At 40.5% G+C, this 27,332-nt stretch overlaps 1 protein-coding gene across 1 annotated transcript in view; it reads left to right on the forward strand.

The window, feature by feature from the left end:
* PTPRM (protein tyrosine phosphatase receptor type M) overlaps window positions 1-27,332 on the forward strand; it is a 544,777-nt gene that overhangs the window by 469,899 nt on the left and 47,546 nt on the right. Inside the window, exon 23 of the mRNA XM_058178627.1 lies at window positions 14,909-15,006. Coding sequence (XP_058034610.1) covers window positions 14,909-15,006 — 98 coding nt within the window. The remainder of the gene's footprint in view (window positions 1-14,908; window positions 15,007-27,332) is intronic.

The following is a 27,332-nucleotide window of genomic DNA, read 5'->3' on the forward strand; positions in this document are numbered from 1 at the left end:
TAAATTATAACAGTTTTTACCTTTGCCCAGGTCTCTATTCATCCTCATTAGAAGCTAACCATAAATAACCTAAGATTACATTAAGTTATAACTGCATATTTCATACAAATAATGTTCAAGCTTAATGATACTTAATAAACCACAAAAATAAAACAAGCAGTATCTCCTGTAGCAGGAGCATACCTCACTTTTAGCAGCATAATTTCAGTTTTAAATTCTCTTTTGTGTCCTTCATGCTTATTTCTTCCATTTTAATTAGTGTCTGAATATGCTGTGAAATCATTGTAGGCCTAATCATTTAGGTCATAAATCCCACCAATCATTTTATCAAAGAGCTGGGTGTCATTTAATAGAAAGAAAACCACTTTTTTTTCCTATATAATTTCACTGAAAATTACATTGGACAGATAAAACTAATGCAGATAATAATAGTAAAATAATATTTTATAAAAAAGTAAAAAGTAAAAATATTACGAAGAAAAAAGCAAAAAAGGTAGAGAAAGAAAATTAAGTAACTTCCCCCTTCAACTGAGCAAGTACAGGTAGTCTTCGACTTACAAGTTCATTTAGTGACCATTCAAAGTTACAGTAGCACTGAAAAAAGTGACATGATCACTTTTCACACTTACAATCATTGCAGCATCCCCCATTGTCACATGATCAAAATTCAGTTGCTTAGCAACTGACTCATACTTATGACAGTTGCAGTGTCCTGGATCAATGATCACTTTTTGAAACCTTCTGGCAAGCAAAGTCAGTGGGGAAGCCAGATTCACTTAACAACCATGTTAGTAACTTTAACAAGTGCAATGATTCACTTAACAATTGTGGCAAGAAAATTTGTAAAAACTCACTTAACAAATGTTTCACTTAGCAACATAAATTTTGGCCTCGATTGTGGTTGTAACTCGAGGACTATCTGTATAAAGAACTTTAACAACCTGTCACATCTCTTTAAAATACAATTTCTTCATCTCATGCCTCACTTCATTATCTGCAAACAGATCTTTAAAAACTCATCATTCATCTTAATCAGCTAAAATCAATTAGGAATTACCAAAAATAGCAACACATATTTGATTTTTTACTTTTAAAACTCCTCAAACCGTCCAAATCCAGTAAGTAGAAATATCAAATAAAAGTTACAGAGGTAACAACATAATTGTTTTAAACTTAATCAGATGAATTTAAAATGCACAAATGAGCCTCTTCCATTATAACTCTTATCTATGAAATATCATCATCTAGTCCTAGTCAGAAAAAAAATGGTTAAAAATTGTCAGAGTTAGCAACCTATCTATTTCAGCCTAGGCCAAATAAACCAATTTTATATTTTTCACTTTGCTACCAACAATCTTGGTCTTTAGTCCTTCAAATAACGTCCAAATATGGGACAGCCACAATGTCCCTGCTTCTATAGTAACAGCTTCAGTTTGCCACATCCTTACTGAAAATCCCCAAAGGCCATTTTTTCTGAAAATGAAATGTATATTTCATTTATTACTTACAGTAAATATTAAATAAATAATTCATACTTTAGTTATTTACAAGAGCTATGTGGTACAGTGGTTATAATGCAGTATTGCAGGTTAATTCTTCTGACTACCAGCAGTTCAATTCTCACCGGCTCAAGGTTGACTCAGGCTTCCATCTTTCTGAGGTCGGTAAAATGAGCACCCAGATGGAGGCAATATGCTGGCTCTGTAAACCACTCAGAGAGTCTATCCAGTACTAAGAAGCCCTATATAAATCTAAGTACTACTGCTAAGTGCTACACTATAGCAAACTGACCAAGAACATTGTTTTAGGGAATGCTTTTATCCCATTATAAAAGCATTTTTAATCACACAAAATACCATTACTATTTATTTTATTTATTATTTATTTATCTATTTATTTATTTATTTATCTATGGTTTGGGGAGATCATTCTAGCAGTTCCATACTCTAATATGCAATATTTATATTATATAATATAAATATAATATAAATATAATATCTAATATAATAACACTTAAATTATATAGCAAACAAGAAAAACATTTAGAATGGATATTTTAAAATCCCAAATGTTGAAATTATGCCCGGTTGAAATAAAGTATATATATTGTTCATTGTAATTAGCCAATCAGAATACTGGGTTAATAATCCACAGTTCTGAATACTTGACTCACATGCGGCGGAAACTCTCCATAGAGATTGTGCGTTAACAGTTTTAGTATTCCATAAGGTTACATTAAAAAGAATCACATTTCTGAACGTTTAATTAAATTATTTAGATGCTGTTATTTTGGTTATTGTGTCATGTATTTTTTGGCCTCAGAAAATCAGATGACGTTTTGAGCTCTGTTTCTAATGTATTTTGTTGGCAGCTGCAATTCGAAGTTGCAATTCAATACACTAATATACCATAATACTTTTTTTTACACTATTAGCCTCTCCAGATTGTAACTAGTAAAAATATATTTAAATCTTCCTGTTTTAGTATCCTGTCACCATATTTTTACTATCTGTCTATAGATAGTTCTTCTGTATTTCTGCTTTTCTCTGCATCCTTCATTCCTCTCACAGTGATCTCATATCCAAGTTCTTCCATTATTTTTCAGATTCTTTTCTTAGATATCTTTCTTGCCAAGATATATATCTATCTTCCACTATCATTTTATATACCAAGAGAATCAAACTGATGTAGAGAAGAGTGTTGTGTCTTGCCCGCTCTCACAGCAGCCGGGGCCTTCTTATCTGCTTCCGAACACGGAGGAATGTATGCCTCCCGGCCCCAGTCCTGGCTCCATGCCCAGACAAGCTGAAGTGGAGGGGGCACCTCCCAGTCCCAGCCCTGGCTCCATGCCCAAGCAGGCTGCAGAGGAGGGAGCACCCCCGGCCCCAGCCCTGGCTCCATGCCCAGGCAAACGGAGCAGCTAGACCCCTCCCCCTCCTCCACAGCATGTGAGCCTGAGGAAGGTTTATTTCCAACAGCTGCTGATTGGAGTGACCCTCGCATCAGAAGACTGGATAGGCGGAGGCAACAGAAGGAAGGGAGGGGCAGGCCTTAATGAGTGCTGAGTCATGGAGCCACACCCCATGGCCTATATAAAGGATCTGCTTTCTGGCAGTCTCTGAGTCAGGCAAAGTCGAACTTATCTTGCTGAAGTCACTTTCTGGTCTCCTGCCTGCTCTGAGGACTTTGCTAGGACTTTGGGCAGAGCTGCAGAGGCAAGCCTGATTCGGATTTCCCTGACCCGGCCGTCAGCGGAGGAGTGGGACACGACATAGAGGGAGAAGGAAAGGAGAAGAAGTCTTTTGTGGTACCATGCCTCCAGTCCACATAACTTTTTAGAGACTATGAAAGCATAAAGATAAAACAGTTTAGATGAGTACGTAACTGAGGAAAACGCAAGCAAATACAATATATTGGAGTTGGCGTTAATAAGGATTATTCTATGAAGCATTTCAATTAAGACTTGACCCTACTTTATTGTGCGCTTAAAAATTCTGCAAGAATTTGCTAAGAAAAATACCCTATTTTCTGGAAGGATCAAAGTAAAGAGAACAGTTGCTTTAATTAGTTAAGAAGAGTTACTTTTATAAAATATTAAAAATTCTATTGAGATAAAATATCCCAGAAAATGTCGTGATCAAACAACAAAGCATCCTCTTTCTACAAGGGCAAATCAGTGGTCATTCTTCAGTGTCATGCAAAACTGACACCCAGCAGAGGAAGTGGAAGAATAAAAATTTTGTTTTAAGCCATTTTTAAACATTTTTAGTTCTAAGGAGACTTGCTGCATTCATTCAGCTTATTAGGTATTTGCTGGACGTTTTAGAGGTTGTCCTGCTGCCCTTTCCTCATCCTATTATATCAACCTTAAGAGGTACAAAGAAGATACTGAAGAAATGTATTGCAGTGAAACACCGAGGCAGTGAATGATACTAGGTGGTAGGGATGATGTTTTGTAATAAAGGGTATCCCATCCCTGCTAATATTATCCAATTTTGTCAAAACAAATGAGTAGCTAAGGATTTTGATTTTTCCCATTACATAGCATAGCATACTTGAATCTTTATTAGCAGAATTTTGAATGTAATCAATGTGATCAAATCCATTTGGCCTTGAACTTGTTTCATAAGCTCAAATCAAATCATGCCTTCTTTGAATTCAGATCCCCAATTTGAATCAAATCAGAGCTGATTTGCCTAGGCCTATTAAATGTTCTGTTGAAAGAGGTATTAAATACAATTAATAGTCCTAGAGAAATCTGCAATTACATTTATTTATTTATTTATTTATTTATTTATTTATTTATTTATTTATTTATTTATTTATTTATTTATTTATAATTTAATTTCTATACCGCCCTTCTCCCGAAGGACTCAGGGCAGTTTACAGCCATATTAAAAACCAACACAGAGTACAAACAACAAATTTAAAAGCAAAATTAAAACCACATATTTATAATAGGCCAAATCAAACTGAAACGGTCATAGACCGACATAAAACCCATTTAAAATTTCCATTTAAAATTTCGCTTAGGCCAGTCCCACACGATGAAATAATAAGGTCTTAAGTTCGCGTTTGAAGGTCCGGAGGTCGGGGAGTTGGCGCAACCCTGGAAGCAGCTCATTCCAAAGGGCCGGTGCCGCCACAGAGAAGGCTCTCCCCCTGGGGGCCACCAACCAACATTGTTTGGTCGACGGCACCCTGAGAAGGCCCACCCTGTGGGAGCGCACAGATCGATGGGAGGCTATTGGTGGCAGAAGGCGGTCTCGTAAATAGCCTGGTCCTAAGCCATGGAGTGCTTTAAAGGTGATAACCAGCACCTTGAATTGCACCAGGAAGTCTACCGGCAGCCAGTGCAAGCTGCGCAGGATAGGTGTTATATGGGAGCAGCGAGGTGCTCCCTCTATCACCCGCGCACCCACATTCTGGACTAGCTGGAGCCTCCTGGTGCTCTTCAAGGGGAGCCCCATGTAGAGAGCATTGCAATAGTCCAGACAGGAAGTGACGAGGGCGTGAGTGACTGTGCATAAGGAGTCCCGGTCTAGGAAGGGACGCAACTGGCGAATCAGGCGAACCTGATAAAATGCTCCCCTGGCGACGGCCGTCAGATGTTCCTCTAAATAACTTGTTGCTGGCAATCCTTATGATTTATATTGATATATTGATCATCAATTGTGTTGTAAATGTTGTACCTTGATGAACGTATCTTTTCTTTTATGTACACTGAGAGCATATGCACCAAGACAAATTCCTTGTGTGTCCAATCACACTTGGCCAATAAAATTCTATTCTATTCTATTCTATTCTATTCTAAAGACAGCCGGTCATCCAGGAGAATGCCCAAGTTGCGCACCCTCCCCCTGGGGGCCAGTAATTCACCCCCAACAGTCAGCGATGGTGTAAGATGACTGTACCGGGACGCTGGCACCCACAGCCACTCTGTCTTGGAGGGGTTGAGCTGGAGCCTGTTCTTCCCCATCCAGACCCGGATGGCTTCAAGACACCGGGTCATCACCTCGACAGCTTCATTGGGGTGGCTCGGGGTGGAGATGTTCAGCTGAGTATTATCAGCGTACAGATGGCACTCCACCCCGAAACCACGGATAACCTCACCCAGCGGCTTCATATAGATGTTGAATAGGAGAGGCGAGAGAACCGACCCCTGTGGCACCCCACAAGTGAGGCGCCTCGAGGTCAGTCTCTGCCCCCCTGCCAACACCGTCTGCGAATGGTCCGAGAGATAGGAGGAGAACCACCGATAGACAGTGGCCCCACCCCCAATCCCTCCAACCGTTGCAGCAGGATACCATGGTCGATGGTATCAAAAGCCGCTGAGAGATCTAAAAGGACTAGGACAGAGGAACACCCCCTGTCCCGAGCCCTCCAGAGATCATCCACCAACGTGACCAAAGCCGTCTCCGTGCTGTATCCAGGTCTGAAGCTGGACTGGAACGGGTCTAGATAGACAGTTTCCTCCAGGTATTGGGGAAGCTGATATGCCACCACACTCTCAACAACCTTCGCCAAAAAGCGAAGCTTGGAGACTGACGATAGTTTGCCAATACAGCTGGGTCCAGGGAAGGCTTCTTGAGGAGGGGCCTCACCACCGCCTCTTTTAAGGCAGTGGGGAAAATGCCCCCCAACAAAGAAGCGTTGATAACTCCCAGGATCCAGCCTCGTGTAACGTCCTGTGTGGCCAGTACCAACCAGGAGGGACACGGGTCCAATAAACATGTGGGATTCAGCCTACCCAACAACCTGTCCATGTCCTCGAGAGTCACAGGATCGAACTCAGCCCAGGTAATATCCACAAGACCCATCCCCGTCATCCCGCCTGAATCTACCCAATCAGTGTCCAGTCCGTCCCGGATCCGAGCGATTTTATCGGACAGATACTATACAAAATCCTCAGCACGACCCTGTATGGGGTCCTCCCGAGCCCCCTGCATGAGAAGGGAGCGGGTCACCCTAAACAGGGTGGCTGGGCGATTATCTGCCGATGCAATAAGAGCGGAAAAATAATTACGTTTTGCCGTTCTTATCGCCACTAGGTAGGTCTGAATATAAGACCTTACTAGTGTTCGGTCGGATTCGGAGCAGCTGGACCTCCAAACACTCTCTAGGTGTCTTTTCCAGCGCTTCATCTCTCTCAGCTCCTCGTTATATCAAGGAGCTGGTCGAGTTCGGCGCCAGGTTAGAGGCCGCAAAGGCACGACACGGTCCAAAGCCCTGGCCACCGCCTCTTCCCAGGCGGCTACCAGTTCTTCGGCCGAGCGTGGGCTAATTCCCTGGGAAACAGCCCAAGCTCCATCAGAAACCTCTCTGGGTCCATCAGGCACCTGGGACGGAACCATAGAATCGGCTCCGTCTCCCTGCGGTGTGGTGCAGCGGTTCGAAAGTCCAGCTGAAGGAGTGAATGATCTGACCATGACAGGGGTTTAATAATTAGATCTCCTAACTCCAGATCATTAAGCCACTGTCCCGAGACGAAAATCAAGTCCACAGTGTTTCCCCCGATGTGGGTGGGACCATTAACTATCTGGGTCAGGTCCAAGGCCGTCATGGAAGCCATGAACTCCCGAGCTGTCGTTGAAGATTCGCCCGCCAATGGCAGGTTGAAATCCCCCATAACCATAAGTCTGGTTGTCTCAACTGCCGTCCCGGCTATCATTTCCAACAGCTCGGGCAGGGTTGCTGTTACGTAGCAAGGAGCCACTTTACACTTTTACTTCCTTTTCAGAGTAGACAAAAAAATCCCACCAGTCATGTTTATCATTTTTTTTGCTGCAGAGTCTTTATAATAAGTATTCTGCTTCATTGTTAGAAGGTTTGCCACTGGATTCATAGCATGAAAATAATGCATGTCCCCATAAAATATCTGAGAATAAGCTTAAGCATAACTGATACTAAGCCTTGCTGTTTATTTTAGTGGCATTCTGACAGACTCCTCAGTCTTTTCTATGTAATTAGTCAAGGCAGCACTGATGCAGGACTTGGTGGACTATACTCTAAACTTGGCTTCTACAGTGTTTCTAGTGTATCTTTCCTTCTATCCTAAGTCTCTGGAATAAAATTTTTTGGCTTTTGATAACAATAAATTCTATGCCCCTACCTGCCCTTTAATGCTTTTCAATTCTGTGTCAAGACAAGTGACAGAGTCATAATTTATTCAGATGTCAGAAAATAATTTGAAAAATGTCAAGTAGAAAAGAAAAATAGGGTAGAAGAGAATTACTTTCAACAACCGACAGCTAGCTTTCTTTTTTTCCATGAATATTCTGAGTACAAAAGGACTTTGCTGGATTTCCAGTAGAATTAAGAATAAATAGATTAAAAGTTCTTCATTAAAATCTCCTTCCTTAGATAATTTTAATTACTATTGTCCGGCTTAGGAAGTCTGAGTGAGGAGGCAATGCAAATGACATTTTAAAGAAGACAATTCCCCTCATCATTCACTCCTATCAGATCATGATCTAAACCTTCAAATTGGCATGGCTGAAAAATATGATTTGAGAAAGGAAAAAGAATGATGGATTATCTTGGAAGGAAACTTTGATCTAGTTCCTTCCAAAGCTATTGGGATTCCTAGCCTTGCAAAATTATATTTCATCCTTTACATCTTTCCCCACCCTCCCATGCTAATTGTTAGGATCTATTTTGTAGCATGATCTATGACATATATTTCCCCAAAACATAAATCTTTACAGAAAAGACTGTTTGCTAAAGATTAATGACACAATTTAGTACCCAGTCATGCAGGCTTAATTTCCACTAATTTAAACAGGACTTACCATAAATGATATCCAAAGAAATTTGCATATCTTTACAGAGCATAGGAATTATTATAAAATATACAGGAAGTACATTTTTAAAAATGCTTAGGTGACAGATGCCAAGTGCAGTACCATAAACCATGATGCATCATTCAGAAGAATTACTACAGAATTACTTTACTTGGTTTCTGGTATTTTAGTGTTTATTAGTCTACTGGATGCAGCATGATACCATGGGCTCACCTACATAATTAAAGAAAAGACCATACAGTTCTTTTTCCCTTGTTAAACTGTCCTTGGTTATATGTAGTCTGGTTATAATATGAAATTGGAGCACAATGCCTATGATGATGTCTTGAGCAATTCTGGTTAACCATTATTTTTCTTGAATTGTCTCACCATAGTGCTCTTATATATCATATAGATAGTCCTCAACTTAAGAGCACGATTGAGTCCAGAATTTCTGTCTTAAGTTGGTGTGATTGTAAAGTGAGTCATCACATAACCAACCCAATTTTACAACCATTTTTTAGTCATTAAATTAATCCAACAGTCATTAAACAAATCTAGTTGACTTTGCTGTTCAAAAACCAATTGTCAGGGTCACAAATCACAATTGTGATTGCAGCGAGGGAAGACCGTGGTTCAAAAACGAGGTAGATTAGATTAGATTAGATTAGATTAGATTAGATTAGATTAGATTAGATTAGATTAGATTAGATTAGATTAAGAGAGACGATGTTGTAACCTTTGTAAACGTGAGCCAGTTGCCAAGTTCCCATATTGTGATCACTTGGCTGCGGGGATGGTACATTGGTTGTAATCATGTCCAATTCTCAGTGATTGCCTGGACAAGTCCTGCAATTTTCTTGGCAAGGTAAAGACATGGTTTGCCATTGCTTCTTTCTTAGGGCTGAGAGAAAATGACTGGTCCAAGGTCAGCAAACTGACTTCCTGTCTAAGGCCACGCTACAACTCACAAACTTAGGGTTCCTAGCCCAATTCTTCAAACACTACACCAAACTGGTTCTCAGATATGAGTAGATAACTTTGCTCAAATAAAAAGTTGAGCATATTGGTTTGGCTGGGGAAGTGTACCTGAAAACTACTTTTGCAGAAGTAGCTAATTCATATCCTTAAGAATGGACAGCTTTTTCAATAAATAATAATTCCTTATAAGAAAACGTACCTGCCCTGACTGCTTCCAAATATCGATAGTGATTTTTTGAAGAATAGTTATTTAATTCTAATAGATCTTCTCCTTTTGCAGAAGATCTAGAGGCAAAAAAAGGGCAGGAGGTTCTAGAAAAATATTGAACCTTGCAACCTTACATTTTCTTTGTATTTTCAAATGTCCATTAATTTAACAAATTACTTTAATGAATTATTGTTAACTGGCCATGTAGGTGGATTTTGTAAATAAAAGTTTAATAGTATTTTTTTTAAATGTTCTTGCTCTTGAAGCAAGTGGGCACATCTTCAGTTGTAATTAAGCAATGTAGGTTATTTGGATCCCATTTCAAATTTTATTTCAAAGGGGATTACAGTTGCAACTTCTCACCATATGTATATGGTTATGATTTTAAAATGTAAAAAATGATCATGTTGTTTTTTTATAAATAATTTAAGGTGGCGAACAAACTTAATATTCCTTCCTCTTCCTATTTTCTCCACAACAGCAGTCCAATTAAATGGGTTGGGCTGAAAGAGAGTGACTGTCTCTAAGTCACCCAGCTAAGTCACCCAGCTGGCTTTCATGCCTAAGGTGGGGCTATAACCTATGATCTCTTGGTTTGTAGCCTTATGCCTTAATTCACATGGATAAATTACCAGCTATGTAGTATTGTGAGAAAGATTGTAATGACTAACTATAGATAGTGGGACTTTAATAAATGGCAACGATATATACCATTTTCTCTAAGCAGAGTTACCTGAAAAAGAAAAAAATACAGGAACAAAGGTGGCAAACTACATTTGCCCCAAAGAGTCAAGTTCACATTTCAAGTATCAAGTTCATCAAGATTATAGATTGATTCTAAAATTGTAAATGTCAACTGGATTGATTGATTGATTGATTGATTTATACACTGCTCTAATCATAACCAACTCTAAGCAGTTGACATATCTTAACACAGCAATAGGACTTAAAATCTTATATTTAAAAAAAGAGCAATATACATACTAAACTTATTGTTTTATTGCAGACATTTTATTACCCAACTAGTAACATTATCAGTCTCCCTTCGAGCATTGATGATGTTACTTAGTTGGGTAATGAAATGTCTTCCAAAAAATTAACAAGCTCAGAGAGCACCAAGTACCCTAGAGTACTTTAATTGTCAGAGGATGCCAGTGACTTAGCAACGATTGATACAATTTTGAACAATTATATTATATTTCATTTGTAGTGAAGCATCTGACCTAATTAAAGATGTTAACTTTTAATAGAAACAGAACTGTAATTTTTCCCCAGGTTTATTTTTCACGAGCATCTGAATATGTCTTCTAATATTAAAGGAGCCAAGTTGGCTACTGTGAAAAAAAATTAGCCAAAGATCGCTTCTACTGAGGCTAATCTATTTCCAAGTCTAGGATTGCATTTCATACATATTTGGCAACATGTCAGATGTAAAAGGGAACTAGACTTTTCTGCTACATGGATGCACTAATATTCCAATTTGGGTTTTGTCCTCAAAGGAACAGATGATAACCTTTCAATTTAAATATACCATGGTTCTCCACAGAGTTTAAACTCAGGAATTCTCACTTGTTTGAACTATGCTTAGTGAAAACAAATCAGAATCAAACAGAGTTAAGATCTCTGCTTTATTGTCTAAAAATTGGTTCTCTCAGATTCAAATATAATTACTGATTTTAAATGGGTTATTTAAAATCAAAAGTGAACATTTCTTACTTTTCACATGCAATAAATAGGTAAAGGAGATAAAGAGCACCCGATCTCTAAACTTGCACAGATTTCAGTCATTTAGGACAAAAACATTAATTTGCATTACGTTAAAGTTCTGAATAATCCTGTACACATAAGCAAAGAATATGAATAGACTTCTGACACCTAAACAAACATGAGTATATATGCAGAAAAGTACAAAGAGCAAGATGATTTTTTTAAAGCAGTAACTGACTTGTGAAGGCTATTCAGCAGTTAAGTTACTGAAAAAAATTGTGGCTCCTAACAAATATAATGAAGAAAAAGAATGAATTTCTTACTGAAGTGACATTGTCTTTAATTCCTGAATAGACTGTTCTGGAATGTGCCTTTTGAAAAAGAAAGACACATCATCACTCTGATATTAGTTCCAAAAGTATTTAATTAATCAGCTTTCTTACAATAAAATATATAATCCTAGTAGCGTGTTTTAGAAGGAAGTAGATCACCAATTAGGAGAGTAGAATGAAAGGACACACTCATAGAATATTTCTCATACAAGAAATCTTTAAAAGGACTTCTAAATGTATACTGTAAATAATTAATGCACATGGCCAATTTTACATGTCTGAATTTTAGGACATTGGTGTGTGGAAAAAACAGAACGATGAGCAGAGGGTTCCCTTAGCATATGTATGATACAAAATAATTACTTACACATTCCTTAGATCAGCTTATGGGTAATACCTGTGTATTCTCTCTGTGTGTAGAGATTTAATTGAAGCTTCTATGCATTGACCATATTGAACACACCAAAATAACAGGGTACTGCCAGAGGTACTATTTCTCCCCAGCTCACTTCCCTCATTAAGATGAACGGCAAATAAAATTGTCAAGCCTGGCATTTAAGCAATTTTCTCTATAGTTATTAAAATAATAAACTGTCTCCAAAAATCTGTCACTTTCAGAAAGAGCAATTTGGGAATTGGACTAATTAGATCGACAGTGCAAACTCAAGAGAAATATTAAAACTGGAAATACAATCAGTTGAAAAATTTTTGTGTGTCAAAAACTTATTTCCTCATGTGAGCCTGATGATGTGGATAAATTAGTTAAAATCTTTGGAACCATACCCTTCCAAGTAATTAAAAATCTTCCAGGCTAAGCATACCATCTGGCCCTTAGGGATGGTTAATCAGGGACAGTAAGTTCCCACCACATTTAAGGAAGCTGTAGTTAAACATTTGCTTAAAATATAAAATTCTAAATTATGGATAAATACTATCCAGTATGTTGTGCATCTTTCCCGACTAAGATACTGAAGAAAATTAGCTCTGAACCCCAGGGGATATGAAATGATACTGAATTTTTGGATCCATTCCAATCTGGCTTCTGGTCTGATCTGGGGGCAGAAACAGACTGACGTGCTCTCATTACAGAATTAGAATAGAGAATGATTGGCGAAATCAACATTCTTACTACATCATTTCAGGGTGCTTCCATTCAGGCTAGTTTATTATAACATGCATTAAGTGGGCTGCCTTTAGAGACAGTTAGGAAGCTGCTGCAGGACAAAGCTATTCAATTATTGGCAGAGTTTAGGCAATTAGAAGATATAACAGTAATCTTACATCGGTTGCCAGAGCATTTCTAGGTCCAGTTTAGAATGCTTCTGAGCCCTAAATAATTTGTGATGATGCCATTTGTCTATCCACCTATACCTCTCTGAGGTGTGTTATTTCCAAGGTCAGCCACAAGAATACCCATCATTCCATTAGGTTAGAATAGAATAGAATAGAATAGAATTTATTGGCCAAGTGTGATTGGACACACAAGGAATTTGTCTTGGTGCATATGCTCTCAGTGTACATGAAAGAAAAGATACGTTCATCAAGGTACAACATTTACAACACAATTGATGGTCAATATATCAATATCAATCAATATAAATCATAAGGATTTCCAGCAACAAGTTATAGTCATAAAGTCATAAGTGGAAAGAGATTGGTGGTGGGAGCTATGAAATGATTAATAGTAGTGCAGATTCAGTAAATAGTCTGACAGTGTTGAGGGAATTATTTGTTTAGCAGAGTGATGGCCTTCGGGAAAAAACTGTTCTTGTGTCTAGTTGTTCTGGTGTGCAGTGCTCTATAGCGTCGTTTTGAGGGTAGGAGTTGAAACAGTTTATGTCCAGGATGTGAGGGATCTGCAAATATTTTCACGGCCCTCTTCTTGATTCGTGCAGTATACAGGTCCTCAATGGAAGGCAGGTTGATAGCAATTATTTTTTCTGCAGTTCTAATTATCCTCTGGAGTCTGTGTTTTTCTTGTTGGGTTGCAGAACCGAACCAGACAGTTATAGAGGTGCAAATGACAGACTCAATAATTCCTCTGTAGAATTGGATCAGCAGCTCCTTGGGCAGTTTGAGCTTACTGAGTTGGCGCAGAAAGAACATTCTTTGTTGTCCTTTTTTAATGATGTTTTTGATGTTAGCTGTCCATTTGAGATCTTGCAATATGATAGAACCCAGAAATTTGAAGGTTTCTACTGTTGATACTGTATTGTCAAGTATTGTGAGAGGTGGAAGTATGGAAGGGTTTCTCCTAAAGTCTACCACCATTTCTACGGTTTTGAGTGTGTTCAGTTCCAGATTGTTTTGGTTGCACCAGTGATCAGCCAGAGGAGGCTCTAGTCTTTTCCACACAATCCTTATGTGTCTCCATGACTGTTTTTAATTAGATTTTTAAAGGCCGGGATGTTCTCATCTGCCTTTAAATAGCTGGAATCGGTTTATTTTACAAATTTTAGTTCATAAAATGCTAGCATGTTCTTTAATATATTTCCATTGAGAGAAAGAAGGAAATGCCATTAGAAAGTTTTGCCTTCAAAGATGGAGGAAATACTTTTTCTTTTATCCTCATAGCCTTGTTAATTAGAGAAAATAACCTCAGTAGTCAATTCTCCATATTAAGAGGAAAGAGTGCATAAAACCAAATGACAACAGAGGCTTATTAAACATACAGTATAGCATCCTAAATCAGTCGGCTGCATTTGTCTTCTATCCTCAGAAGTTAGTGTGATTGAATTTGCTCTGGGTAAGCAGGTTGAGATTATCTGAGTGAACACAAGTGCCACCTCACATGGCCTCCCAAGGTGACTAACTAGAGCCATTCACATATAGCCCTCTATTCTACATGGAAATCTTTATTCATACATATGTGCATTGATCTTTAGGCAGAAGATACACACAGAGAGAACATATGCGGCTCTTTCCCCCATCCAAAGCATACATCTTTAAAAGCCTTCACTAGGACCAAATGAGGCTTTAAAAATGTGATTGCAGAATCAATGAGATGACTTTTCAATGGGGAGTTATAATGTTTAGAGAAGAGATGATTAGCTGATTCTTCGAGCAACAGCTCTCAAAAATATCCCTCCATGTGCCAATTAGACTCCATTGGCACCAAAGAGGGCTTTTGAAGATTTGATTGCAGTGCAGGAAAGAAAAAAGCTCTTATGTCTAATTTCTTGCTGATTAGTGAAAAAAAGCTTTTTGCTATCTTGGAAGGACAGACAGTTTGGAGAAAGAAGCTGGTGGTCCGCATGGAAAACTGGAGTTTCCAATGCCTGCAAAAAGCTACTTTATCAGTTTCAGTTTTTTAAAAAAATATGTTTCTAATATTATGAAAGTATAGTGTTCCACTTTTCAGATATGCTAAAAATGTTCTTTGGATTTATTTGTTGCAGGACCAATGCAAGAGACTATATATGATTTCTGGAGAATGATCTGGCATGAAAACACAGCAAGTATAGTCATGGTGACAAATCTCGTGGAAGTTGGAAGGGTAAGAATATTTTAGACACTATATGTGTATGCTATCTATATATTCTATTTGCAAACAACAATAAGCAACATGATCACCACAAAGAGGTTTATTAAATCGTGTAGTCTGTTTTAAAAAGTCTTCCCAATGATTACATAATTAATTTATTTCAAAAGTATAGAAACTCTATACTTCCAAATATTGTTGAATGACTATTCCCCAAGTTCACTACGTTTGGTCATGAAAGTGGAGCAAATGAGATTTGCTGTATAGCAAAATCTCAGGGATACAACGTCTATATCTATGACTAACCTACTATCATGGAAGGCAAAAAAGAAGAAGAAGCAGCATAACCCTAAGGAGAAAGATCACACACTTTTTTGAGACAATTGTTAGGTTTCAACTTGCAGAAGAAGAGGAGTAGAGAACAATAGAAAACAAGAATTTAATAGTGGGAATTCGTGCGGAGTTGCTCTTAAATCTTTCAGTCACTGCTATCTTCAGGAACAGAGGAGAAATATATCCAACTGGTTTGGGTTAACATTCAATAATTGTCAGGGAGATGTCTATAGAGATTCTCAGTCATCCAGGTCATGGTTGTTCCAAAGGTGCTTTTTCAAGAGGCAACTGGCCTTTCTTGTTTATTTTTTAAGATGTTTTGCTTCTCATCCAAAAAGCTTCTTCAGCTCTGACTGGATGTGGAGAATGGAAGGATTTATATTCCTTGCAGACAGCTGGTCATTTGCAGTCTTTTATAGAATCGTTGAGGCCACTTTTGAGGTTTATCTGTATCCTGAGGTTACCTGAGTAGTGCAAATGGTGTGGAGCCTTCTTGTAACTGCTGAAAGAACTGTATTGTACACTGGAGATAGATGATGTCGTATCCCATCCACTCTGTTGAGAGAGGGCTGTTCAATTTTGACATAGATGGCCTTTGACCCCTCTTTCAAACCAGTGATCCTCTATCCAAAATGTGGACTTTGCTGTCTTCAAAAGAAGATTTTGACTTTTAAATGCAGATAGACGGCTGAATCTAGTCCTGATGGGTTTGTTCTCCTATGTTAAGCCATGCGTAATTGTTTTGTTTCCCCAATGTAAAGATCTGCACATGTCTCACTGCATTGTACTGCATTAATCACATTGCTCAGTTTGTGTCTATGTGCTTTATCTTTGGGATGGACAAGCTTCTACCTTAGTGTATTCTTGGGTTTAAAGTATACATATGTGTTGGCTGAAGATCCTCCTGAGTTACTGGGAAAGTTCAGTTATTGGGAAATACTAGAAATATTAGAAAAGGATGTATTTATGCTGGTGGAAATTGATGACGTTAGATCTCCAATCTCACAAAGATCTCCAATCTTTCATGGGATGTTGTGCTTCCTGAGTAGATGTTTTTTTTTATCTGTTGACCTGTCCTGATTATTTTATATCTACACAAACTTACTCTTGGCTGTTTCTAATTAGTTTCACCCTTCCTGTCTATTCTAAATTAAGCAAGAAGCAAAGATTTATTTTTAGCTGTAAAGGAACTTCAGCGGTAGAAAGGCAATCTTTTCATTTATAAAAAGAACTCCAGGGATAGGGAGAAAACCTCATTTCAGACACTGATTATATAAGACTGGGGGTCACAAAATGGAATTCTCAGCAGTGTGCAGAAATAAATCAAATAGTAATTTTTCCTTATTATTTCAGCCATAACACTACATTTTTGTGATACGATTACTCAGGATTTGACACTTGACACCATAAATATTTTCAAACAAACACAGTGGCACAGTTAAAAGATCAGTTAATTTTCAGGAAGATGGAATTCTCTTCCAGGGGCAAAATATTTGTGATACATTCTTTAATTCTTTATTTTCCTAAAGAACATTGGGTGGGATTTGGGTGTTTATTATATGTCATTCTTCTGAAACTTACTAGCTGCACTGAGGAAAGTATACTCACTCTCTCTCTCTCTCTCTCTCTCTCTCTCTCTCTCTCTCTCTCTCTCTCTCTCTCTCTCTCTATCTATCTATCTATCTATCTATATATATATATATATATATATATATATATATATATAAGCCGAGTTTTTCAGCACGTTTTGTGCTGAAAACGCCCCTCGGCTTATACTCGAGTCTCGCCTCGGGACCCCCGCACAGGAGGGGGTACGGAGCGGACTCCGAGGGGAGGGACGGGGAGCGGGCCCGCCGAGGCCTCGCGGGATTTGTCGCCCCCAGGCCGGCCCCTATTCCCGTGTCTGGTGGGCGGACGGCACAAACTTGGCGGGCTGTGCATTGGCGCGGGGAAGCCCTGGTGGTGCAGTGTTCCGTTCGCCTGGCCTCCGTCCTCCGATCTCCTGCGCTGGGAGCGAGCGAGCGAGCCAGCGGCAACCGGGCACCGCGGACTTTGGCAAGGAGGAAGGTGGGAGGAAGCGGAGCTGCCGGCTGTGGGGGTTGAGGCGTGCAAGAGGAGTGGCGTGGAAAGGCCTTTTGTGTGTGTGTGCGTGTGTGTGCGCCTGTGTGCCCTAGGGAGGCGGAGCTGCCGGCTGTGGGGGTTGAGGCGTGCAAGAGGAGCGAGCGTGGAAAGGCCTTTTTGTGTGTGTGTGTGTGCGTGTGTGTGCGCGCCTGTGTGCCCTAGGGAGGGAAGCGGAGCTGCCGGCTGTGGGGGTTGAGGCGTGCAAGAGGAGTGAGCGTGGAAAGGCCTTTTGTGTGTGTGCGTGTGTGTGTGCGCCTGTGTGCCCTAGGGAGGAAGCGAGCTGCCGGCTGTGGGGGTTGAGGCGTGCAAGAGGAGCGCCTCCTCCTCTTCCTCCACGCCGCTCCTCTTGCACGCCTCAACCCCACCATCCCCACCCTCTCCGCGTGAAGGTCACCTCCTCCTCTTCCAGGCGGCGGCGGCGGCGGCGGCGGCTCAGCGGAGCGCCACAGCCGGCAGCTCCGCTTCCCTCCCACTGGTCCCAGTCCAGCCGAACGGTGAAAGCGACATGCCGGCGCGCTCACTTTCACCGTTCGGCTGGATTGGGACCGCTTAACAGGTCGCCAGGGCGGCGGGAGCCGCCAGCCTTCTCAGCTGAGGAGGAGGTTTCCCCTTGAAAGGGTTGCGGGTTGGAGGAGCTGCCGGGCCCCAGCTGGCCCGTCCTGTCTCTCTTGCGGCGAGTTCCTAAGAGCCGCAAGGATACCCAGTTCAAAGCAACCCGCTGGGCTCCTCCGTCCGTGCTCGCCCGGTCTCGTGACGGGGACGGCCGGGCTAACGCCTGGCGTTTGCCGGCTGGAAGCTTAACGCGGGGATGATGAGCCCAAGAGCGGAGCGGCTTTGAATTGCAACCTTGGCTGGAGTTTCGGCTTCACCTTCCTGCATCGGTTGGCCTGAGGGCTTCAAGCGTAGCCGGGCTGCGTGGGAAGGCTACCGGTCGACCAACCAAACCCCTGGCTCTACACGGCTGGGCGGGCGGGGAGAAAGGGGTGGGTAGAAGGGGCTTGTAGGAAGGCTTCAGGCGCCCCGAGCAGAGCTGGAGCTCGGCCAGGCGGCTTTTCGAATCGTTGAAGCTCCCCACATCCCTTCCCGGTGTGCCAGATGTGGAGCCCCTGGCAAGGGCCGCCTGTGGATGATGGGGCTTGGAACTCTGCGAGTCTGGAAGATCCAGCTTTCACCGTTGAAACCCTCCTCCTCAGCCGAGAAGGCTGGCGGCTCCCCGCCCGCCCGCGGACAAGCCAAGCGGTCCCAATCCAGCCGAGCGGTGAAAGCGGAGCGGCGCCGGCATGTCGCTTTCACCGTTCGGCTGGACTGGGACGGTGGGAGGAAGCGGAGCTGCCGGCTGTGGCGCCCGCTGAGCCGCCGCCGCCGCCGCCGCCGCCTGGAAGAGGGAGGAGGTGACCTTCACGCTGAGAGGGTGGGGATGGTGGGGTTGAGGCGTGCAAGAGGAGCGGCGTGGAGGAAGAGGAGGAGGCGCTCCTCTTGCACGCCTCAACCCCCACAGCCGGCAGCTCCGCTTCCTCCCTAGGGCACACAGGCGCACACACGCACACACACACAAAAGGCCTTTCCACGCTCACTCCTCTTGCACGCCTCAACCCCCACAGCCGGCAGCTCCGCTTCCTCCCTAGGGCACACAGGCGCGCACACACGCACACACACACAAAAGGCCTTTCCACGCCGCTCCTCTTGCACGCCTCAACCCCCACACAGCCGGCAGCTCCGCTTCCTCCCTAGGGCACACAGGCGCACACACGCACACACACACAAAAGGCCTTTCCACGCCACTCCTCTTGCACGCCTCAACCCCCACAGCCGGCAGCTCCGCTTCCTCCCACCTTCCTCCTTGCCAAAGTCCGCGGTGCCCGAAGCCGTTCGCTGGCTCGCCGCCGCCTCCCAGCGCAGGAGATCGGAGGACGGAGGCCAGGGCGAACGGGAACAGCCCACGCTCCGAAGAGGGAAAGGGAGCGAGTGGGTGGGTGGCTGGGACGAGACCCCCACCACAAACACACACACACACGCCTCGTGAGACGTCTTGCTTGCATGTCACACACACGCACCGCTCGCTGGGAAAAAAAAAAAGGATGGATGGATGGATGGAAGTAAGGAAGGAAGGATGGATTGATGGATGGAGGCGACCGCTTTGAAGCGCAACCCTTCTCCCGCAACTAAGGGGGGGGTCAATGTTTTCCCCAATCCTAGGGTGTGGGGAAACAGTCATTCTTTCTTCCCTCCTAGTCTCTCCCGAGATCGCACTGCAGCGCCCATCATCCCCAGCCGGCAATCTGAGCTCGTGCCATGGCCGGCGTGGAGGGTGTGGTGGTGGTAAAACGGCCAGGAGAAAGCTTTCGCTCTTTTCGAGAGGTCCTCTTGGAAGGCTGCCTTGGAAAGGGAAAGTGGGGAGGGGGCAGAGATTTCTCCCTCAAAGGTCCCCTTGGAAGGCTGGGTTGGAAAGGGAAAGTGGGGAGGGGGCAGAGATTTCTTCCTCGGGTCCTTCTAGAGTCCTTGAGAAACTGATATCATACAAGGTTAATAAATTATACTCCTCCTCCTCATTGATGAGTTTCCATCCTGAAATTGATTGAAACAGTGTACCATCATATGCTGCCATAGTATAGTGTTAACAACATCTGTAAAGATGATATATGAGCATGACACTAAGTTTTTTCTATATTTCCCCCTTTATTGAAAAACTTCCATCATGCTTCTTTCTGAAAACAAAGGTCATTATAATATACCTCATTATATATTTGATTTGATGATATTTCAGTTAATAAATACCATTTAAGGTGTTAAGCTTCTTTTCTTTTTCAGCAGCAAAGTGAATTACAACTTTAAAGAACTTTATTACTTTATATTCATTTATTTTAAGTATAGATTTTAGATTTTTAAACAAATATGTTTAGAGCTTTTATATCTTTCAAGTTATTCAAATTATCCCCTCAGCAGGTATATAATGGCATCCAATTCCAATATCATGTTGGGGCTTTTGAGCAAGGGAGGAGGAACGTGAGCACCGCCTTTCGCGCTGGCATTCCGGGATTTCCCTTTGTTTAGAGCTGGGAATCCTCCTTCCCCCTTTTGCACTCCCTCCCTCCCTCCCTCTCTCTCTCTCTCTCTCTCTCTCACACACACACACACACACACACACACAGACTTCTAAAGTCGATTGGCACAATGAAAGGCAAAGACCACAATTGTTTTAAGAAAGAAGCTTTAGCAGGGAGGGGGGATGGGAGGGTGTTTTAAGTTTTGGCAAACAGCCAGGCCAACTGTATTGGAGAAGGTCACACAACTGGCCTTAACATTTTAGCTGCTGTCTTTTTCCTCACACTTGGGTTTAATGATATTAGAGACCCTTATTGCCCTGCCAAAAAAAAAAAAAGCCACCCCAACGTCTATGAAAATTAACCTTCTCTGCCAAGAGACACTGTGCAGGGTATTTTCACTATTGGTGTGCATACAGGCTTAGATTTGTGCTGGGTTCTTAGTGCTTAGAGCACTGACCTTCAGAGGCACCCTGGTCCCTTGGAAGCTAAAGGAGGACTCATTTTCATGCTTGCAGTTGTATTGTCAATTTCTGTGAGACAATGTTGTTGAAGTAACTCACTCACTCATTCATTCATTCATTCATTCCTTGTGTGTCCAATCACACTTAGCCAATAAAATTCTATTCTATTCTATTCTATTCATTCATTCATTCATTCATTTATTTTGTCAAATACATATTAAATAATTATATAAATATAAGCATGAATTGAATACATAAAAGGAATACAACTAAAGGGAACATTAGGACAGGGACGGTAGGCACGCTGGTGCTCTTATGCACGCCTTACAGACCTCTTAGGAATGGGGTGAGGTCAATACTAGATAGTCTTTGGTTAAGGCTTTGGGGATTTTGGGAAGAGACCACAGAGTCAGGTAGCACATTCAGGCATTAACAACTCTGTTACTGAAGTCACATTTTCTGCAATCTAGATTGGAGAGGTTCACTTTAAGTTTGAATCTATTGTGTTCTCGTGTATTGTTGTGGTTGAAGCTGAAGTAGTCATTGATAGGAAGTACATTGTAGCAGATAATTTTATGAGCTATGCTCAGGTCATACCAAAGGCGGCGTAGTTCTAAATTTTCTAAAGCTGGGAATCCTCCTTCCCCCTTTTGCACTTTTATTGTTTTTCGTTCCAATAAATATTCATGTTATTTTACTTGGCTCTATCTTTATTTTTACATTGACCAGTAGCTGCCTCATTTCCCACCCTCGGCTTATACTCGAGTCAATAGTTTTTCCCAGTTTTTGTGGTAAAATTAGGTGCCTCGGCTTATATTCGGATCGGCTTATACTCGAGTATATACGGTATATATATATATATATATATATATATATATATATATATATATATATATATATATATATATATATATATATATATATATATATACAGTATATATACTGTATATATATATACAGTATATATACAGTATATATATATATATCTCTCTCTCTATATATATATACTGTATATATATATATATATATATACAGTATATAACATTGTGAAGAATTTGTGGTAGGCAGAGTGAATTAATCCACTTTTTTTCCTATACTGGTGTTTTTTTTAAGAAAAGAAAACCTAACTCTCAACTCAAAATCCTAGTAAATCTTGATTTCATTAATAATTATTACTTACAATTATTAAATGATAGTCTGCCTTTTTAGAAAATGTGGATGATCATTCAGCTTATGTTACATTATTAAATGAAGTAAGTAAGATTTAGAACTATGGACGGAGGTTCATAACATTGTATAAGAGGTAGCAACTAAAACCATCCCAAAGAAAAAGAAATGCAAGAAAGCATAATGGCTGTCTGAGGAAGTTATGCAAATAGCTGAGGAAAGAAGGGAAGCGAAAGGCAAGGGAGAAAGATAAAGATACACCCAATCGGGGTGAAATCTAAAAGTTTTCCCTACCGGTTCTGTGGGCGTGGCTTAATTGGTGGGCGTGGCTTGGTGGTCAGATGACTGGGTGGGCATGGTCAATAACAAATAATAAAAATAATTAACAAATTATAAAAAACAATAAGAGGTACCAAAAACCAACTTTCACACTGTACACACACACAACACAACTGACTCACACACAATGTAAAAGCAGCTGCAGTTCACACTTCACAAAGCCACAAAAAGCTCAAAAACCAACTTTCACACTTTACACACACACAACTGACACACACACACAACTGACACACACATACAGCTTTGTGAGATTTTGTGTCTTTGTGTAGTTAGAGTGAAACACTATAGAAACACACCAAATCTCAGAAAGCTGCACAAATATTTTATTTTATTTTATTTTATTTTATTTTATTTTGGACTTCAAATCCCAGAGTTCCTCAGCTAGCAAAGCCAGCCAGTTGATCACCGAGGAAATAGATTAGCTAAGCGATTGATTCTGTCTGGCTGAAAGTGAAACTGCTTTCGGGCTGGAAAAAGAGCCATGTATTCATCAGTAATCAGGTAAGTGCCTTAGAATCTCTACTCTTACTTGTAGAAAACATGTTTTCTACAAGTAAGAGTACAAGTAAGGTTCTGCTGATGAGGAACTCAGGTGAGATCGCCAGAGGAGAGTTTAATTTTTTTTTTAAAGTTTAAAGTCTCTGCCAATCTCAGCTGAGGGGCGGGATCCTCAAAGGCTTTTTTTTACTTTTAAAGGCATGTTTTGGCTGAAGCAAAACCGGCTTTTAAAAGTTAAAAAAAAAACCTCTGCAGATGGTGCGGCTCAGCAGAGGCAGGGGGGCGGGGCCAGGGATTTTTTGCTAACTATCCTCCGAACCAGCAGCCGCCATCGCTACCGGATCACGCAAGCTGGTCCGATCCGGGAGCATTTTACCCCTGCACCCAATTGAATGCAGAATTGCAGAGAATAGCTAGAAGAGATAAGAATGTCTTCTTAAATGAACAGTGTAAAGAAATAGAAGAAAACAATAGAATAGGAAGGACCAGAGATTTCTGCAAGAAAATTGGAGATATGAAGGGAACGTTTCATGCAAAGATGGGCATGAGGGCATGATAAAAGACCAAGATGGTAGGGACCTAACAGAGGCAGAAGAGATTAAGAGGTGGCAAAACTACATAGAAGAACTATACAAGAACGAGCTTAACATCGTGAGAATGTGAAGTCAAATAGGCCTTAGGAAGTCTGAGCAACAAAACCAGTGGAGGTAACAGTATTCCAGCTGAGCTATTCAAAATCTTAAAAGGGGCCTCTGGTGGCTCAGACTGCTAAGACAGTCTGTTATTAACACAGCTGCTTGCAATTACTGCAGGTTCAAGTCCCACCAGGCCCAAGGTTGACTCAGCCTTCCATCCTTTATAAGGTAGGTATAAGGTAAAATGAGGACCCAGACTGTTGGTGGCAATAAGTTGACTTTGTATATAATATACAAATGGATGAAGACTATTGCTTAACATATTGTAAGCCGCCCTGAGTCTTCGGAGAAGGGCTGGATATAAATGCAAATAAAAAAAAAAAAAAGACGATGGAGTAAAAGTGCTACACTCAATTTGCCAGCAAATTTGAAAAACTCATCCTTGGCCACAGGATTGGAAAAGGTCAGTTTACATTCCAATTCCAAAGAAAGGCAACGCCAAAGAATGTTCAAACTATCGCACCATTGCACTCATTTCATATACTAGTGAGGTTGTGCTTAAAATCCTACAAGCTAGGCTCCAGCAGTATGTGGATCGAGAACTACCAGTACAGGCAGGATTTCAAAGAGGCAGAGGAACTAAAGATCAAATTGCCAACATACACTGGATCATGGAGAAAGCTAGGGAGTTCCAGAAAAACATCTACTTCTGCTTCATTGACTATGCTAAAGCCTTTGATTGTGTGAATCACAACAAATTGTGGCAAGTTTTTAAAGAGATGGAAGTACCAGACCATCTTATTTTTCTCTTGAGAATCCTATATGCGGGTAAGAAGCAACAGTGAGAACTGGACACGGAACCACTGATTGGTTCAAAATTGGGAAAGGACTCCAGCAAGGCTCTATACTGTCACACTGCCGATTTAACTTATATGCAGAGCACATCATGAGAAAGGCGGGGCTAGGTGAATCAAAAGTTGGAATTAAGATTGCTGGGAGAAATATCAACAACCTCAGATAAGCAGATGATATCACTTTAATGGCAGAAAGTGAAGAAGAACTAAAGAGCCTCTTGATGCGGGTGAAGAAGGAGAGTGCAAAAGTTGGCTTGAACTCAACATTAAGAAAACTAAGATCATGGCATCCTGCCTCTCAATTCCTGGCAAATAGATGGGGAATAAATGGAGGTAGTGACAGATTTTATTTTCCTGGGCGCCAAGATCACCACAGATGGGGACTGCAGCCAAGAAATTAAAAGAAGCTTGCTCCTGGGAAGGAAAACTATGGCAAATCTAGACAGCATACTAAAAAGCAGAGACATCACCCTGCCAACAAAAGTATGTATAGTCAAGGCTATGATTTTCCCAGTTGCAATGTATGGCTGTGAAAGTTGGATCATAAGAAAGGCTGAGCGCCAAAGAATAGAGGCCTTTGAACTATGGTGCTGGAGAAGACTCCTGTGAGTCCCTTGGACTGCAAGGTGATCAGTCCTAGAGGAGATCAACCCTGATGTCTCTTTAAAAGGCCAGGTCCTGAAGATGAAACTCAAATATTTTGGCCACCTAATGAGAAAGAAGGACTCACTGGAGAAGTGCCTAATGCTGGGAACGATTGAGAGCAGAAGAAAAAGGAGACGACAGAGAATGAGGTGGCTGGATGGAGTCACTGAAGCAGTAGATGTGAGCTTAAATGGACTCCAAAGGATAGTAGAGGACAGGAAAACCTGGAGGAACATTGTCCACAGGGTTGCGATGGGTCAGACATGACTTTGCAACTAACAACAACAACAAAGTAAAATTTATGTGCAATTCCTAGGAAAAAAATAGGATAATACTTAATTGATTTTTTAAGCAAAAACTCATTTCCAAAAGGACCTATTTTCCAATGATATATTTTAATCTGAGATATTCGGTGGGCTACAGAAAAATTTACCAAAGCTTGTTCCAACATGTAGAAAATGAAGAAAACCCACTTCAACTAAAGAAAAAAAATGTTCCCTCATGTGTTCAAAAACACTGTTTAATTAATAAATAATTAATGGAAACCATTAATCATTATTTTTGTTGAATAATGAATATGTGTGATATAACTTCTATATGTGATGACCAAGTTGCTTTGCGACTAAAGAACCTAAACATAGCTTTCTGAAGCTATGTTTAGATTCTTTAGCTGTTGAAATAATAAGAGAGGCAATGAATTCATGTTAGAAGTATGTTAGTTTATGTTTGTCTTATTTTCAAAAGACAATTTTAAAAATCACTTATTTTAAATGATTAATTAGTCATGGGTCACAAAAACGTGATACATGTTTTTAATATATTGGAATCAGAGTAGTTTATAATTTCCTCTGAAGAATAGATGCATGGACTTTAGAGTGATCAATTAATAGCTCAATAATATAAGTATTCATGTCATTTCCCTCTTCCTTTATTGTAAATTCAGGTTACATTCTGGGTTTAGAAGTGGATATTTCTCATGGCTTACTGTGAGTTTAAATCCTATTGTTTAGACATCTAACAGCCTGAACTACTCACAAATCAAGGTAAAAGACCATATTTTAGACAAAGCAGTAAGATTTGTGAGTATAATTAAGGACTGTTACTAAAGCATAAAGATGCAGATACTTGAAATGGCAAAAATAGTCTAATTCCCAGTAAATCAATACATTAACTTTTACTCTTAATATAGAAAATTAAAACAAACGTATTGCTGTAAAACAGTCCATATTTATTGCACCTGTTTGATTGGCACATTCCAAAAATGGAATCTAGTTAACTGTTAGCATTTCCTTTGTTAAATTTGTAATACAGCCAGATTCTGCAAGGACTTCCTGCAATTAACAGCAATAAAACATCCACCAACGATATAGTGTTTAAATGCCCAGAGTAAGAAAACTTTAAGTCATAGCAATTAATACAAGACAGTATCATCCCAAACTGTCCCAGAGCAGTTTCCATAACAGCATTAACTTCCAGAAAACTGTTTTTAAAAAAAGTTGTTAAAATTACAGAAGAAAAGCTAGCCTAATTTCTGGAGGGAGTCCATAAAAAGAGTGCTAAAGTTTGGAAAGCAAAACCTTTAAGCCTCACATTAACTTAACGGGTCTAGTGGTTAAGACACTAGACTAGAAATAACAAGGCTCTGAGTTCTAGTTCCATCTTAGGCATGAAAGCTGGCTGGGCTAGTCACTCTCTAGTCCAAGTCCAGTAGGCTTTTTTGCTGTGGGGAAAGGAAGAGGAGAAAGGAGTATTAAGTATGCTCACTACCTTGAGTTATTTACATAGAAATAATAAAGGCAGAATAACAAATCTTAATAATCAAAAGAACTACAAGTAGCTTCTCAGACAAGTCAACATTGTTTGAAGAAGGCAGTTGCCCAAATATCTTGGCACCAAGCCATATTGAGAGATATTTGAATAAAAAGTCTTAACTAAAGAAATCAGTTTAGTAGAATACAATATGTCACAGAAAACACTCTAGAATTTGTATTTTTATCAAAATAATATTTCATTTCATTATAATGCTTATTCAGGGTTCATCATTCCATAATGAAACTAACATTAATTTAGTTTCAAATAATATTTTAAACAATTATAGAAAGATTTATTGGTCCAACGCCTGTATTTTACCCTTTCAAAATCAACAGTCCTACATGTATTTTCTCGTTCTAGTGCTATAGCATCAATTATTTTCATCTTTAAGTAGTATTACTTGAGACATCAAGATATCTTTATCTGATATTG

This window comes from Ahaetulla prasina, chromosome 3 (assembly GCF_028640845.1).
Source record: "Ahaetulla prasina isolate Xishuangbanna chromosome 3, ASM2864084v1, whole genome shotgun sequence".
Taxonomy (NCBI): Eukaryota; Metazoa; Chordata; class Lepidosauria; order Squamata; family Colubridae; genus Ahaetulla; species Ahaetulla prasina.